Source organism: Bos taurus, chromosome 9 (genome assembly GCF_002263795.3).
Source record: "Bos taurus isolate L1 Dominette 01449 registration number 42190680 breed Hereford chromosome 9, ARS-UCD2.0, whole genome shotgun sequence".
Classification (NCBI taxonomy): Eukaryota; Metazoa; Chordata; class Mammalia; order Artiodactyla; family Bovidae; genus Bos; species Bos taurus.
This window is the reverse complement of record NC_037336.1, coordinates 76,349,428-76,367,573: the sequence shown is the minus strand read 5'-3', so window position 1 is coordinate 76,367,573 and position 18,146 is coordinate 76,349,428. Positions and strand designations below refer to the sequence as shown.

The 18,146-nt window shown below is 43.0% G+C and overlaps 1 protein-coding gene across 2 annotated transcripts in view; it reads left to right on the top strand.

The window, feature by feature from the left end:
* Window positions 1-1,894: 1,894 nt before the first annotated feature.
* Window positions 1,895-18,146, top strand: part of NHSL1 (NHS like 1) — a 160,259-nt gene continuing 144,007 nt past the window's right edge. For both annotated transcript variants that reach the window (XM_005210990.5, XM_005210988.5), the window contains exon 1: window positions 1,895-17,891. In XM_005210990.5, the coding sequence (XP_005211047.1) occupies window positions 17,690-17,891 (202 nt within the window). In that variant the 5' untranslated portion in view covers window positions 1,895-17,689. The remainder of the gene's footprint in view (window positions 17,892-18,146) is intronic.

The window sequence follows — 18,146 nt, the reverse complement described above, 5'->3', positions numbered from 1 at the left end:
AAAAATAATCTTATGTCCTACTATGTTCATTGAATGAATTTCATGCAGGCTAGATTGATAGGTACATTGAAATATCAGCACTATGCGTGTTAGCAACTAGCTATGTATTCTTTAAAAGTGATAATCTGACATCTAATGTTTTGGAGAGAGGGGATAGCAAAATATCCTGAGGTTTCTAATTAATTATCTTTAATTTTGGCTATGCAAATACATCAATTGTCATGGAATAATAGTGGAAATAATTAACTGTCATGGAATAATTGAGATTGAGCAAGCTCTGGGAGTTGGGGATGGACAGGGAAGCCTGGTGTGCTGCAGTCCACGGGGTCGAAGAGTCAGACACGACTGAACAACTGAACTGACTAAATTGTGGGAAAAGCTTATATTTTCAAATGATAACTTTTAAAGTTAATTCATATCTTCAAGTTTCTGTAATTTTATCCCTTTTTTCCCCCAGCAGCTTAAACCACAATGTAATATTTTACTGCAGTGGATTTTTTTTTTATAAAGTGGTACCAATAGTCTCTTACCTATTCTTTTCTAATTATATTTTGCAAATTGTTCTGTTCAAAAAGATACAGCTGACAGTAATCATTTCCCTTTATCGACAGTGTCCTACAGTGCTGTGCTTGATTCATAACCCCACTAGGCGGCGCTGTTATTATCCTTTGTTTTCTGTATGTGGCTGGGTTCAGAGAGGCTTGCCCAAGATCAACTTGTCAATAAGTATGTGTTGAAATCAAGATCAGAATCTCTCTCTGCCTAATTCAGATATTTGTGCTGTCCCCCTCTCTGCGCCGTACCAGCATGTCTTGGGGTGGAGGGCAGGAAAGTGGTAAAACCTTACTTCATACATGATCTATTCAGTAGATTTCTACTGAACACCCACAGACTTAACATTCTTTTCAATTCCATCATTGGATCATTGGTGGACTGGAGAAGGGGCAGAGTGGCTGGTTAGACCTCAGTTACCTGTGGCAAAGTAAGAAATCCCATATCAGTTTCATGGTGCTTGTGAATTCTTGGTGGGAAGTGTAAATAAATAAAATAGCTGCTTTGGAGGGGGGTGGTGGTGGTCAGAAATGATGCCACCGAGGAAGGGGCACTGAGTTGAATCTAGAAGGGGTCGGGTTGGACTCTGCTAGGGGGCCTAAAGCAGACTGAGAAGTCTGGGTTAGATTAGCCATGGTGGCTCCTGAGTAGTGAGGGCTGTGGTTCAAGGCTGACGTGACAGGACGTGGAGGCCAGACTGACCAGCTCAGATGGATCGAACTAACCTGGAAGCTGCGAGAATTTTCCTTAGGGCAAAAGGGAGAAGGGAAGAGGGACCTTGACTGTTGCTTTATTTTATTTTTAAAATTATTTATATATGACTGTGCTGGGTCTTCGTTGCTGCTCACCAGCTTTCTCTAATTACGGCAATCTGGGGCTACTCTTTAATTGTGGTGCATGGGCATCTCATTGCAGTAGCTTCTTGTTGCAGAGCACAGGCTCTGCAGTAGTTGTGGCCAACGATTTTAGTTGCCCTGTGGCTTGTGGAATCTTCCTGGACCAGGGATTGAACCCATGTCCCTTGCATTGCAAAGCAGATTAACCTCTGGACCATCAAGGAGGTCTGGCTCTTGCTTTATTTAAAAGGAGGTTATCTTTGAGTCTGGATATGAAGGTAGGAAGGAGTGAGGTTTAAAGGAAACGTAATGGTTTAGAACAACAGGGACAATGTGCAGAGTAAGTGCAGAAACACTGTAGAAAGATGAGGGCCCAGTGGAGGTGGGCGGTCCAACTTGTGGTCAGGCTGTTTCCCCCTTTTACGAGGTGTTAGGGACTAACAGGATGAGAGTGAGCACCAAGCTACAGGGGGCCAAGGAGGAGGGAGGGCTTGAGGGTGGGGGAGGAGGGGATCGTCCTGACTCTAGACAGACCCTGTGCTGAGGAGCAGAGCATGGCGAGGGGAGAGGCATTTTATTGTTTGTCCATTTGAAGGAGAGAAAAGCAGGCTCTAGAAAAAGAGATTGGAAGTGCCAGGTAGCAAATGCATTCATGCTGCAGACGGTGGTCCAGGAGGCAGGAGTGAACCAGGAGAGGGAAGATGGGTTATGTGAAGGAGGTTTTGCAGTGAAAAGGAGAAACAGGGAGGTGGGGAGTTGGGGATGAGGAGTCTGGCAGGTCCCCACTGAAGGGGAGGCTTGCTGGGCAGCTGTGGGGGCCCCACCCTGTGCTGAGCAGTGAGGTTTATCAGCCTTACCCAGCCAGGTGTTGCCCACCCTGACCTGTAGCTCCCCTCCAGGCAGTGAGTTAGTACACAGCCAGTGACCCCCAAACTTGTCTGATAAGCCCCCCAGGTGCTTCCCTGGCTATTTCTCGTGAGGTTTCTGCATGTCTGGGATGGGGCCTTGGGGTCTGTATTTTAATAAACATCCTGCAGGCCATGCCAATAGGCAGGCAAGTTTGGGAAACACTGACATGGATTCTGCTGCTGCTGCTGCTAAGTCGCTTCAGTCGTGTCCAACTCTGTGCGACCCCAGAGATCGCAGCCCACCAGGCTCCCCCGTCCCTGGGATTCTCCAGGCAAGAACACTGGAGTGGGTTGCCATTTCCTTCTCCAGTGCATGAAAGTGAAAAGTAAAAGTGAAGTCGCTCAGTCGTGTTCCACTCTTCGTGACCCCATGGACTGCAGCCTACCAGGCTCCTCTGTCCATGGGATTTGCCAGGCAAGAGTACTGGAGTGGGGTGCCATTGCCTTCTCCAAAGGCTGGACAGTGTCCTCTGTGATATTTCTTCTTGAGCTCCACAAGCCATGGCTTGTGTAAGTACAAAGACACTTCAGAATTTTAACCTGTAAGTTATTGAAGTGAATGGATACGTGACTGTTTCCATCTTATAAAATACTCTCAGGTTTTTGAGTTTTATACAGGATTCTTTGTTCCTAAAAGTTTTGACCATGTCTGAGTACTACAAGTACTCCGTCCTTGAATTTACCCAAGCCTAGGGCTTCTGGGATGACTCAGTGGTAAAGAATCCGCTTGCAGTGCAGGAGATGAGGGTTCAATCCCTGAGTCAGAAAGATCCCCTGGAGAAGGAAATGGCAACCCACTCCAGTATTCTTGCCTGGAAAACCCCATGGACAGAGAAGCCTGGCGTGTCCTAAGAGTTGGACGTGATATAGCACGCACACATCTACTTCTTGGGGCTTTACGGAAGATGGATTATTCTCTTCTGCCACCTGCTGGTCAACCACAGGCAAACCATATCGGGTTTTGACGGTGGCTCCAGCCTCAAGATTTCAAACATGATTTTCAGTAGAGCATAGTTGAAGCAAACAGTCTTCTAATAAGGCCATCTGCTCTGAATTAAATCTTGTACACTTAATGTTGCAAATCTGACAAAGTTAATTTCCTCTTCTCACTGGAGCCTTTTTTCCAGCCCAGGTGTTAAAAGACTAATAACAACAGCACATTCTGAGAGATCAGTTAACCTGTGTTAATCTCAGAAAGAATAGTTTTGTATGCCTCATGTCTGTTTTATGGACAGATGATTCCGGCAATTCAAAACCACGGTGAAGACAGATGGGATTCAGGCTCCTGAGTGTTGGAAAGGTACGATCTTGGAAAATTACTTTACCTTTCTTAAGAGCAGTTTATTTTCAGTGCAGTTGCATCGTCATCATGATCGTTATTTTAAACTGTGCCTGATTCTGGGTCCCGTCTTTGCCAATGACCTGACAGTTACTTTCTAAAAATGTTCTGGAGTATCTTAGCTAATGTCATAGTGTTGTACATAGCCTCTCCAGATTCTTTGTTTCCGCATCTGTAAGATGAAAGTGTGTGACAGAATAATCTCTGAGATCTCCTTTGGTCTCAGACTCCTGTAACTCAATCTGCATGAGTAGAAGACTTAGCTTTCCTAGTAACTGTGGAAGGCAGTGTCTGTTCTTGATCCTTCAGATGGGTTCTCCCTCCCCACCACAGCCCCCAGGCCCTGTTAACACTGATGCTGTATAGGAGCTTTGGAGGAGGCTAGCTTATGCTTTGCCTCTGATGCTCTTTTAAACATTTAAAAAAGTGTGAATTGGAAAAATGATAGGCTTCTTCATTTTATTGTTTCTTTAAATATTATCAGTTGAAACACAGAGTTGGCATTTCACTTAGCTCGATCTGTGAACCAAAGGTAAACTTTCTCAAAGATGGGTGTTTCTTAATTCGAGGTAGGGGGCATATGTTACATAGAGCAAAATGTTTGATGGCCTAGCCTGCTCGGAGAGACACAGGATGGGTCAGGCCTATCAGAAACTGCATTAGTGCCTTGATTCTCTACTGTGGGGGAGTGTCAGAATCATCTTTTTATAAAAGATTCTTATCCAGTAGGTCACCTGTAGGTTGGATCTAGGGCTTTTTGTTTGGCACTTATGTTTTTAAAAAGTGAATACAGTTTCACCTGAGCCTGATCCACCCTGTGTTTCTTGGAGCAATGCTAGGCCGTCAGACATTCCGGGATGTTTAGGGTCCCAGACACTGTGCTCAACTCCGGACTCTGGATACTCACAGATGCTTACCAGTCATTCCCTCTGTCCTCACCCGCTTCCACCTTTACTAGGCTGGTGGCAAAACATTTTATTAGGCTATTGATTCCTTAATTATACTTAGTATGAGACTATGCCTTAGATGGTCAATTACATTTTAAACTTTCCTCACACTTCACTGTAGCCTCATTTTGTAAAGGGTATTTTTTCTGGGAATGGCTGAGCATAGCCTTACCTAACTCTGGTAATTTTTGAATGATGTCACTTCCTTAAGTGACACCGTTTGATCTGATCTTGTATATAGTCTGTAGCCTACTATAATTTCCTAGGGTCTGGCTAACCAGTATTGCACTATGTGATTAATTAAAGCTTATGTGACACTGTTAACTTTTTTTTCCTTATTTGGAATTGTAATTGCTTTTAGCCAAGCACTTTCTTATCAACTATGACCAATAATGTATATTTTATGAAACCATACAGTAACTGGTACTTTTTTTCTGTGTTCATTCCCCTGCCCTGGCAATAAACTAAACTTTAGAAAATGCTGGAACACATTTTGAGTGTGTGCATTCGTGTGCATATATGATGATGAACTTAGGAGTTTCCTTTTTAGCTATTTTAGACAACTGTCATTATTATGAGGTAAGGTAGCTACACCTGTGCTATTTTTGTAGTGTTTCCTTTTAACCTGTAAGGATTTCACGCTTTTCTTCAAGCCATTCATTGTCTCATATCATTTGGGAAGAGAAATGAGCCTAGCAACCATGAAGGTAAGCTCCGGGAGTTGGTGATGGACAGGGAAGCCTGGTGTGCTGCAGTCCATGCGGTCACAAGAGTGGGACACGACTGAGTGACTGAACTGAACCATGAAAGTGACGAAGGTGCAGTGCCTTGAGAATTCTGTCTGTAGGTGAAGCTGGCATGCTTGATGTTGAGTGAACTGTCTCTCTCATGGCAGTGTGGCCCTCTGTTGCAGCTCACCATCTCCTCCCTCTATATGCAGCCACAATCTTCATCTCTTGCTTCTGCACTTATCAGGCATCTGCACTTGAGTACTGGCCACCTCTACTTTAGGTCCCATAAGTCAACAGTTACCTCTTTGCTGCTGCTGCAGATGAAAATAACCTACCAATTATCAAGGGCTAATGTTGGGCTTCTATGGTGGCTCAGATGGTGAAGAATCTGCCTGTGATGCAGGAAACTGCAATGTGGGAGACCAGGGTTTGATCCCTGGGTCAGGAGGATCCCCTGGAGAAGGGAATGGCTACCCACTCCAGTGTTCTTGCCTGGAGAATCCCATGGACAGAAGAGTCTGCCAGGCTACAGTGCATGCAGTCACAAAGAGTCGGACACGACTCAGGGACTGACACTTTCGCTTTTCACTAAGGATGCCAGTCAGTTTTCAGGATCCCTGGTGTCTTTGTCTTGCAGGGGGTTAAGCCTGAATGAGAACTGAGCGCGTCACCCACTCCGGGGCCTTTTGAGGAAGCCCTGTCGTAGTTGTCTGTGTGTTTCAAGGAAACAGCAGAGAGGCTGGGTTGGGAGGAGGGAGATTAGAAGGGGAAGTCTATGACTAACAGCTTCGTTTGTGCTGGCCAGTCTCTTTCCACCCACTCCAGTCTGCCATCAGTGGCAAGAGTCTAGTGTTTATTTTGTAGAAGTCCTTCATCCTTTATTGAAGTTCTTTTGATGGCGTTATCTTGGAGAAGCGTATTATAGAAACAAAAGTTCTCTTGATTTAACACATCCGTTTTGACCCTGGGAAACAGGTGTTTCAACCAAAAATTTCTAAATGTCTTAAGTGTCTTCTAGGCCATTTGTTTTCTGAATTTCTCCTTATCAAAGTCAGTTTATTACTTAAGACCCTGACAAATGTGCTTATACAGGGATGGCCAAAGTCCTCATCATCAGATTGAATTGTCCTTTTCTAAGAAGCCTTTTTACTTGGAGATTTTGATGACTATAAACACTGTTGAGCTGAATGAAGAGAAAATCTTATGAAGTCATCATTATATGCTTTATTATGTTTTCATGTGTTCCATAAGGCTTAAATTTGTTAAGCTTTAAAAAAAAAAAAAAACAAACACTTAAGCAATGAGTAAAATTTTAATAGATGTAGTGTAGAAGCTTAGAGATTGATTTTTAGACATACCCTGCTGTGAAGTGTTCCTTTAATGATCTAAACAAGATTGTAGGAAAATAATCAGGTGGACTGGTTCATGAGCAGTACCAGGTCCATGGTATCTTTACCTGCCATGCCTTTGGTTGCAGAGTGAGTGGAAAATTTTAAATATTAACTGTTTTCTTAAAAATAACTTTAAGAATGATTTACAATATAATTTATAAAAGTTAACACACAAAACAGTACTGTCTTGTTAATGACTATGCTAGTATGTAGAAAAAAATGTGGAAAATATGTCTGTGAATGATACACACCAAATTTAGAATGATATTACCACTGTAAGATGGGGAGAGGTCAAAATTTATCTGTACCACTCTATTTTTTAAAAACAAACACATATAGCCATATGTTAAGTATTAAATCTGTGTTGATTTCTCTCCTTTTCTCTAAGTCTAAAATAATTCTGCATGAGTATTAAACATTATATGATTAAAAAATTTATAGCCTATGTTTGGCATACAAATTACGGAAAAACAAACGGCAAAGTAAAAATATTAAAAATTTGTTATACTCTCTATCCTGCTTGTAATATCTACTGAAAATTTTTCAGTATATCATCCTAGTCTGTTTTGTATTCATTTGGTATTATAACTATACTTGTGGTATAATGTTTGTGCATTTTTAGTGAAATCATGAGTAGAGATTTGAATTCTGCTTATTTACTTCAATTGTGGTGTAATGGTGTTGAGACTAGTGATTTCTAAACTGTAACATGCATGAGACTCATTTAAATGTGGATTCTTAGTTTCTTCTCCAGAGGTATGAACTAAATAAAATCTGGCAGTATGCATTTTAACAAGCCCTCCTGGCCTCCTAACTTCCCCCCCCATCTAAGTTGATTCTGATACCAGAGTAATGCTGACAGGAATATTTTGGGAAACACTTGTTTGAACTATTGGTGCTTGAGTGCCATTCCTATTTAAATTAAAAAAAAAAAAAAAATCCAGGATCAACAAGCTATTGTCTAGGGGCCAGATACAGCCCACCATCTGTTTTTATAAATAAAGTTTTATTGAAACTCAACCAGCCTGATTTGTTTACATATTGTCTGGTTACTTTTTTTGCCACAATGGCAGAGTAGTTGGAAAAGAGCTGGAAAAACCTAACATATTTACTCTCTGGCTCTTTACGGAAAAAGCTTGCTGACCCCTACATTTTGTGTGGGAGAATATCAAATACAGTCCAGTAATGAAACTCAGTTCAGTTCAGTCGCTCAGTCGTGTCTGACTCTTTGCGACCCCATGGACTGCAGCACGCCAGGCCTCCCTGTCCATCACCAACTCCCAGAGTCCACCCAAACCCATGTCCATTGAGTCAGTGATGCCATCCAACTATCTCATCCTCTGTCATCCCCTTCTCCTCCTGCCCTCAATCTTTCCCAGCATCAGGGTCTTTTCCAATGAGCTAGTTCTTTGCATCAGGTGGCCAAAGTATTGGAGGTTCAGCTTCAGCATCAGTCCTTCCAATGAACACCCAGGACTTATCTCCTTTAGGATGGACTGGTAAACTGGCATATATTTAATAAGAAAGAATTGAATGTGATGACAAAGGGCATATAATGACCAGTTCAGTTTAACAAGCTTTGATTTAGCTCTTACTTTATGTCAGGTACTGTACACATGTTGGTCTTCCCGCTTGGGCAACTTACAGTTTTCCGTGGCAAATGCATGATTTTGGATGTGATGGGGGAAGAACAGCATCTGTCTTCATGGGATGCGATGGAAACCTGGTAGAGACAGTAACTCAGTCTAATCCCTGAGGTCAAAAATGATGTCCTAGGAGTCTTTCACCCTCAGTAAAGTACCAGAAGATGCTTGTGGTAGAGGAGATTCAGAAATAAGCATTCCCTCCTCCTCACTTGGCTTCCCATGTGGATCAGTGGTAAAGCATCCGCCTGCTAATGCAGGAGACACAGGGGATGTGGATTCGATCCCTGGATTGAAAAGAGCCCCTGGAGGAGGAAATGGCAACCCACTCCAGTATTCTTGCTTGAAAAATCCCATGGACAGAGGAGCCTGGTGGGAAATGGCAACCCACTCCAGTATTCTTGCTTGAAAAATCCCATGGACAGAGGAGCCTGGCGGGCTATGGTCCATTAGATTGCGAAGAGTTGGACGTGACTGAGCATGCGTGTATCCTGTCGCTTGTTCAGGAGTGTTATTGCCCCTCCCATGCCCAAGTTGGCTTGCTTTGGCTAATGAATGTTAGCAACCATGATGCAGAAGCTGGTGCAGTTTAGCTTTGCTCTTTGGTGCTGTTGCCATGAGAAAGGAAAGCTTGAGCTGGCCTGCTGGTCCTAGGAGCAGGAGAGACACTACAGGTTGTCCCTCGGGTGGCTTGCTTTCCCTGTGTGCCTGGGACTGCCCCCATTTTAAAATAAGTTCCATGAAATTTCTCAGTCTCACATACTAGAGTGGAGCCACCCAGAGTCGAGTCCAGCGTGGATTAGCTGGCCTCCAGATGACCACAGATTCATGAGAAGTTCTAAATGGTTGCTTCTTTAGGCCATTGAGTTCCGGGGTGCCTTGTTATGAAGCAGTTGTTAAGAGATATAGCTCCCAATAGACATTTGCTTATTTCAACTGAGACAGCTCTGGGCAGAAAATTTGAAGGTTTAGTAAAAGTTGAGCAGGTGAAAAGATAAGTGTTTTGGCACATGGGGGCACGTAAGCATCAAGGGCCCAGGGACCCAGAGCATGGTGTGAGCTGGCTCGTGGAGGTAAACTTTGGGGGGCGGGGTGCAGCTGAAAGCATGCTGGCCCCTTTCCCAGGGTATTACAGTAGCCCAGGGAGACACTCTAGGGCTGTGGCTTTCGTATGGTCGAGGGGAAGGCCAGGGTAGTGAGTAGGACAATCCTTGGCTCAAATTTCAAGCTTCCTACTAATTTGGTAGTCGTGGTTGAGGGTAGAGGGACACTTAGGCAAGTTACTTTATCACCTTTATCCTTGGTATCTACATCTATAAAACATGTATGATGATGCACATTGCATAGGGTTTCTGTCAGAGGGAAGAAACTAACGGGAAAGTCCGTGATTTCTTCATTCTGACTCTATACTTACCTGTCAAGCTGGCAGCAAATGATCCAGTTAGAACAGTGTGCCTGAAAGCAAGATGGGCACTGCCCCTGTCGGCTCGCTGGTGTCAGAACTTTTCAAACTTTTCTTTCTCCCACTTTTTTTTTTTTTTGAAGTATAATTGCTTTGTAAGCTTTCCCACTTTTTTTTTTTAAGATGTTTGAATTTCTCATTTCTTACACATTTATCTGGTTCAATGAAATCACTGGAGATATCAGCAATATTTAACACATGCTTAGCATGGAATGGTAGTATAATAAAGGATACAGATGAACTGGTAAAATGCTTAATTAAAAACAAACAGATATATTCAGTGTGCTTCATAGAGTCACAGTGAATATTCTTTAAAGATAGAACCAAATACAATACATATTTTGGAAGATCACTTAAGGTGAACTCTTTGTCTTAAACATGTACCAGGAAAAACTGATGAAAAAAAATTTTCCACTGCCACAAAGCAACTAAGTTTACATCGTGGAACTGAGAAGGTCCCAGCCTGTCTGCATGGATTATCAGGTAGAGGGTGAGCTATTTTTCCGATTTTGACTTGCTGTTGATTACCCCAGGTTTTGGGTAGGGCCATTGAGTACTGGAGTTCTGGTGGATGGAAGCAGTGTACATGTCCTTGCAAACTAAGAAAAGTATATAGCCTAGCAGTTAATGACTGTCTTTCTTCTCAAAGTGAAGCATTATCTATGGATAATAGAAATTTATTATTAACTCTTTAATTCAGATTATATACATATATATGTCAGTTTACACATTTTACTTTTGCCTTTTAGAATTTAGTGATTAAAGAATGGAATTTAGTATAAAGGTCAAATTATCTCTTTGACCTGAAACATGCTAAGATCAGAAGCAAGAGGTAACATGGGAATGAATAGACGGTTCTGTTGTTCACTCTTGTGACCGGGATAGGTTAGTGCTGGCTGTGTTAGGTCCTGTAGGGGAGCTGGAGGGAAAGAGATGAGATCCCTGCCTTTAGCCTGCCAGGCCCCTCTGTCCATGGGATTTTCTGGGCAAGAATACTGGAGTGAGTTGCCATTTCCTACTCCAGAAGATCTTCCTGACACAGGGATCAAACCAGGGTCTCCCGCATTGCAGGCAGGTAGGTTCTTTACCACTGAGCCACCAGGAAAGAGCTCAGGGAGCATTATCATCTAGTATTGTGCTAACTCAAAGATGTCCGAGGGCCCTACCTGAGTGCTTTGGGAATTTGGAATTTCAGACCCTATAACAAACTTGAATCAGACTCTGCATTTTAATAAGATTTCCTATAATTTTTGTTCCAGACAAAATTTGCGAAGAACTGGTTGAGTAGGTAGAATGAAAAAATAATTATAAGGATTGGAGAGGCCATAGGAGAGGTATGAAGAGATCAAAAGAGATCATGACTAGTTTTTTTTTTTTTAATTTGGAATTTTACTTCAATTTCAGAGTAAGTTCATCCTTGGTCTTATTACATCAGAGTAATTTCAGACTCAATGCTTAGTTTTAGGGGAGCTTCTCGTATGAACCTCTTGGATGGGAACGTTTTCTTGGTCAAGGTCGGGGCAAAGTTTATATTCTTGGTTATAGACTGCTTACCAAGCCCCTAACAGTCCACAGTACATATCAATGACGGTACCCATCAGTGACAGCTTCTGACTGGGGACAGCCCTTCCCCCCTTGCAGCGCGCTGCATCCCAGGGGATTGAGAGCAGGCATGGGCTGCCATTCTGCTCCTGCATCAGGTGATCCTGTGGGACCAGTGACACTAAGGCTTTGTGTTGGAACTTTTCAGACATGAAGACACTGAAAGGTGGGATTTAGGTTGTGATGATAGATAAATGCAAATGTTTGCATTTAATCTTTCCACTCTTAATTCCATGGAAAGGGACCTATTGTGACTTTCACAGCTAGAGCTCAGTGAAAAGGCAATGCTTTTCTTTTTTGTAAATGCTGAAGCTGTGGTAGATGAGGAGAACCCTGAAAATAGACCTCTCTCTCTGAGTAGTTAATTGGCAATGTTTCATCTTCCCTGACTTCCTCCTTGAGTAAATCAGTTGCTTAATTCTGTAGGGAGTGGGAGATGGACGAGGAAGGAGGATTTAGTGTACTGTGGGAGTTAGCTTGCTGTGGCCCTGGGGGCAATATGAGGTTTTCTTTTTGTTGTTAGTTATAAATGTCTGGGCTCAAACTGTTTACTTCTCCATGTTGAGATAAGGTTTCATTATTCTTGTGTACAGATTACCTCATAGACAGTTTGCGTTTGAACCTACTTTTCAATTATTTATGAGAGATGACAGTTGGAAAAGCTGCTGCACCCAGTTCTAGAAGCTGAAGGTCGCTGTTGGTCATCTGTGTGGCTCATGGGGTAATCTGATAAGGGTACACTCTTCACTGCTCTACCCGGTCAGGGCTGCTTTAGAACATGACACACTCCCTGCTGTGGTATATGGTTTTTTCACCTTGGTCTCCGTTCATAAGCCTTCTCTTTGTGCGCCCCATTGTAGCCAAGCCAGTGCTGTCCACCCCCAACTCTGACCCTACAGCACTGTTCTCCTTTGGTTTCTGACATCAGGGTTCTGCCTCTCCTATTCTTCCTTCCAGGTTTGAAGGGGAGATGCAATATGGGGAAGAACATTTTGTATTCTATTACAAGATAATCACTAAAGGGATGTTATGTTGCCTGTGAGCTTAAGTTATACGTAATGGCCCATCTCTGGGAACCGTGCTTCCCTGATAATAAGCATTTACCTAAAATACCTTTGTTTAGCTCACAGGAAATTTCCTGACTAGGTGTACATGTGAATGACTGCAGGGAGAAAGAAATTAACGCATTTCCTCCAGAGGCTGATGGGAACCAGGAAGTGTTTGGCTTTACTCCTCCCCTTTTAGAATAAAAGGAGCCTGAATTCTAACTTGGGCAAGGTGGTTGTTTGGGGTATGAACCCACCATCTTCTCAGTTTGCAGCCTTTCCGAATAAAGTCATTTTTCCTTGCCCCAACAGCTCGTCTCTTGATTATTGGCCTGTAGTATGGGGCGCAGTATGAGCTTAGACTTCGTAACAGAGGGTCAGGGCAGAAAAGGTACACATGGAAATTCAAAGTCATAGTGTTCCTTTGTGGCCTTTGAGGCCAAAAACCTGATGGCACTTGAAATTAGTTCCCACTCTTGGCTGGCATTTTAATGCAGATGGCAGGGGGAGCAATTACATGCCTGACTGAGTTGAGAGGTTTGTCTAATCCTATATCCTGTCATGTTTAACAACTTTTATGAAATCAAAAACTTCCATTTGAGCTAAATTCCTCTTTAAGGTTGTCGGTATATATCGAAACATGAAATACTGTGTCTTTTGGCAAGGACTTTCCAAACGTATTCAGTCTATCCCTTTGACTCATGCTGGAAATATAAATAAATCTTTCCAAATTAAGGGGTATTTGACTCAGGAATTCTCAAAGAAGATGATTCTAGAACTTTCCTTAGTAACACATTCTGATGTCTCCCAGTTTTTATAGTTATTAATAACTTTTCATTAATGCATTACTTAAATCATTCATGAAATAATATAATTTCTTGTCCTTTTGTCAGTAGCATTGGGTTAATTTCTCACCACCCTCAAGTGCTAAGAACTTAATATAAAAGAGCCAATAAATCATAAATCTGGTGTAAGTTCACATGGGGGTCGTTACCCAGAGGCTGTTTTGATTTTGGATGCACACAGTGGTGAGTGGCAGCTTGCAGCAAATAGCAGTGAGCAGTAGCTGGAAGCAAGGTCTTAGTTTCCCAGGCCTAACCACTGTCCATTTCAGCCTTCAGGCTCCCATCTCACAGTAAAAGGGCAAGGATGCCAGCCAGGAGACAGCTGTGACAGAGTCCTTCTCCTGAAGTTACGTATTTCTCTCCATGAGCACTGCTGACTCACATGAAACATATAATTTAGGCAAGGTTGTTTATCTGATTTCCTGATGCCTGAAGCTCAGCAGGGGCAAAGTGGTAGGAAGGGAACAGTTATTGGCACATATGATGACAACAGAAGCTTCACGTCGACAGCCTGACAGTGAGTGGGTGATGGGAAGCACTTCACAGTCAGGAATGCAGATAAAATCTGTTCAGCATGTCTGTTTAAAAGGTCTGGGGAGAGTGTATTTTATTGTAGATTTTCTTGGAAATAATAGTTAAACTAAGATTTTATTACATTGAAGATTATCGCTGAAGCTATTTGAAGAAACAGGCTATACTCTCAAAGTGGGGATTTTCCACTGCGGGGTTATTGTTAAGATTAGCGGTAGTATACATGGTGTGCGTGGCACAAAGTAGCCATGATCCCCGATGCTTGGGGTGGGGGTAGTTTTGTATGGCCCTTGGCTTGATAGGTCCAGGTAATGGGTGTGGTTCGTCATCGTTGTGGCACAAATAAAGCTTGAATGAATGCGAGAGCTTTCTAGGGCTTCCCAGGTGGTGCAGAGGTAAAGTGCCTGCCAATGCAGGAGATGCAAGAGATGAGTTGGGAAGATCCCTTGGAATAGGAAATGGCAGCCTACTCCAGTATTCTTGCCTGAAAAATTCCACGGACAGAGGAGCCTGGTGGGCTACAGTTCATGGGTTTGCAAAGAGTTGGACACCAGTGAGCACACACACAACAGCTTTTTAAGCAATTCACTTACGTTTTTCTAAGCTAATTGGAGTGCCTATCTAGTTGGAGTATCTATCTTGTGTTTGACTCTTTGCGACCACATGGACTGTAGCCCACCAGGCTCCTCTGTCCATGGGATTCTCCAGGCAAGAACACTGGAGAGGGTTGCCATTTCCTTCTCCAGGGAATCTTCCCTACCCAGGAATAGAACCCAGGTCTCCTGCACTGCAGGCAGATTCTTTACCATCTGAGGCAATCAAGAATCCACCTATCTAAAATGAAAAGTTAAAATCCAAGTATTCCTCCAAAGCTGGTTTAGGTCATTGTATTTTATTTTGATCATAGGGGAACTCTGATCCAGTTGTAAAAGTAAATAATTTATTTGACCTCCTTTTACTTAAGTGAAGATACTAATAATCAAGGCTCAGTCTAACAGAATAGCTAATAGATGGAGAATTGGTTACATGCAAGCATATCTATTGGTCTTGTGACTAATGGGAAACCTTTAAGTTTCTTGGAAGTTCTGCATAAGTGTGTGCTTAATTTGAGGGAGGGTCATGAGTCTAGTCCCTGAATGGACCAGTTTTCCTTCCTGATGGCTTGGTGGTGAATATTCCTCTACTTCTTCCCAGAGGAGTGGAGAAACAGGAGGTACTGGAGGAAGACACACCGGTTGCTAATGACACCAGTTCATCTACACTATTGCGTGTGTATGTGTGTACACTTGGAGGACGCCGGGCTGGGGAAAATGTTCAGCAGTACTTCCTGAATATACAGCACAGCACAAGGTTAATTTCAGGGCTTCTGTGTTTCTGTGTTAAAACTGTTAACTGTAGGACATAAAAATCAGTCCAGAAACCACTGTTCCTTGTTTGGGGTCCATGGATCCTCAACGAATAAATAACCCGGATGTCACAGGGTCCTCTGTGCCAATGGTAAGCAGCATTTGGGATGTTTTGTATTTTCTGGCCTATTGGTTTTTTTTGTTTTGTTTTGTTTTTTTACTATTTTGAGTTTCTCAGAGTCTTTGACTTGAAAAGAATATTGAATATTTGAACTGTGATTTTAGCCACTGTTGCCATGTATAGTTATATCATTTTTTACCCTTAGGCTGCTGCTGCTAAGTCGCTTCAGTCGTGTCTGACTCTGTGCGACCCTTATAGTAATGATCAGAGTGGAGGTCTCACTCCTCTGAGTAACACTGGTGTGTTACATATGTTCTCTGAACCTGAATTTCTCCATCAGTAGATTGAGAGATTTAAACGACGTGATTTCTTGAGGACACTTTGAGCTTTTGTACTGAGTCCGTATTTTTGCTACCTGGATTGTTCTGTAGCTTTGCCTTTGAGTCTTAGCGCCTGTTCCTTGTCATGGTTTCCGTGGTAGTATGAGCTGCCCATCCATGGAACACTTGGTAGCTGCTCTGTGTTTTTTTCTATAAATGTTCCAATCCTGTTAAGCGTGTAGAGCCTTTTCCTTACCATCTCAGTTAACTGCAATAGATGTATGATGCTTTTAAAATCCTGCTTTTATTAATTTCAGTCAAACTTGGTTTTCTATTGCAGTTTGTTAGCTTTATTTGCTTAATGCTCAATGCTAAGTACAGGAAGGGGGTTCTTAGGTGGCTCCGTGGTAAAGAATCCACCTGTGATGCAGGAGATTCAGCTTCAATCCCTGGGTGGGGAAGATCCCCTGGAGGGGGAAATGGCAACCTGTTCCACTGTTCTTTCCTGGAAAATTGCATGGACAGAGGAGCCTGGCGGGCTACAGTCCTTGGGATCACAAAAGGTCGAACACAACTGAGCGAATAAACGAGTACAGGAGAGTGAGATATGGACCCAGCTTTCTACGTGTCCTTACTCTGAATGACTCTCTTGGGAGAGGATACTGACCCAAGTCTCTATGATAGAAAGCTGCAGAAATTCTTCACACCCCTAGGTTTGTGGAATTATGCTGGCCTTGGGTGAAATGCTGCACCCTAATGCATTCCAACATGTGGCTCTAGATATTTTGCATGCTCTGATTAAGATTTACAAAGGGCTCGAGCCTGCAGCTAATTGTTACCAGCGTAGCTCTCAGATGATGGTTCTCTGTGATAGGATGATCATTCAAAGAGGAGAGGAATGACCCCTGGGGGCTGCTGGTGGCGAAGCAGAGGTGGCTTATCAGTCCCACGCTCTGGCTGCTGGTGGAAAATAGGAGAGGCCAAGACAGGTGCAGAAATGGCTGCACTTCACCTTCACTGAAAGCTGCAAGTGACATCATAGCTTGGTCAGTTTCATTCCCTTTGGAAGTAGATGATGACGTTCTTAAATCCATTTAGGAATGCTGATGAAATTTAACTACATCATCTTTGAAGGCACCTTCTAAAAAAATCCCACTTCCAGAAGTGGTCTGATGATAATCCAGTTTTGGCTTTAAAAAATTTGTCCGGAAGTCTGTATTCTACACAGACTTGCATTTTCATAGCTTTGCTGGAGTTCAGAAGTTAGAGCTCCCTCTGAAGTGTTGGCTGCAGGGAGGCGGGGTTTTCTGTCTCCAATGAGGTGGCTTCAGTGTCCGGAAAAGCCTATCGCCTTTCACAGGAGCGCTTACTCTGTAATCCAAGCAATAGCCACGCAGCCTGTTTTATTGTTTGTGGAGTCCTGTGGCTCCTGGGCGCTTCACAGACGGGAAGGAGGGCAAGTGGGGGATTTACGACTCTGCACTGAGCTGGGGCCAGTGAGTCGAACTCTTTGATTTCTCCCAAGTCACCTGTGTGGGTGAACTTTAAACTAGGTACCTGAGTTGACGCTGAATCTTTTTCTCCAGCCTGAGGAGTTCCTTCTGTCTGCAGCAGACGGCTGGCTTTCTGCCTGAGCGGGGAAAGATGCCTGGGAGAGGAATAGGATTACAGTACGGGATGCTAGGTACACACCAAAGAGTTGGAGTGCCTTGGTCCTGCTCTTCGCCAAGTCCTGACAAGCGTTCCTGAAATGAACGTTTTGCTGCTTTTTTAAAATTATACTTTTAGTCATTTTTATTGGGTGGAGGGAGACTGTGGATATTCTTGATCTTTAAACCAAGTACCACAATGTGAAAAAACATTTTTTTTCCCCCTAAACTCTCATTTCCCTTTTTTTTTTTGTAATTGGATGACACAGAAGCAGTCTTTCTGCAGACTCAGACTCTCAATATTGTCTGACTAAGTAGCAAGGAGGAGGTTCGTGGAAAGGACCTGGGACAATTTGAAAAAACGAGGTTTTTGTTGGCTGGATTGACCTTTCTCTGTAGTCGACTTTGATGTGAAAGAAGATGAAAAAGGAAGGCTCTTCAGGTTCCTTTAGACTCAAGTCAAACCCAGGTTCCCTCTCACGTGCTGTGAGTTGGATAAATTTCTCCTCCTTGTCCAGGCAAACAAAGAGGCTGTTTCGCAGTGATGGGGAGTTGTCGGTCTGTGGGCAGCAGGTGGAAGCAGATGATGAAAACTGGACCTACAGAACCCAGCCCAGAAAAGGTGACTTGACTTTTTTTTTATGTACATGTTTTTAGAAGTTTGCTCTGTACTGTTCTTTGTTGCTATCACTGATTTCCGTTCACAGTTTTTGACCCCTTTTGGAGTTTTTGTGGTGTTTTTATGTTGGAATTCAGTGTCAGTCATTTGTGTACATGTCTAAAGTAAAAATACTCCTTAAACTAGATTCAACTTGAGACCGTGTCCTTCTCAGAAGGATAAAATAGCTGTTACGTGTCCCCAGCACTCTGCCCGCCC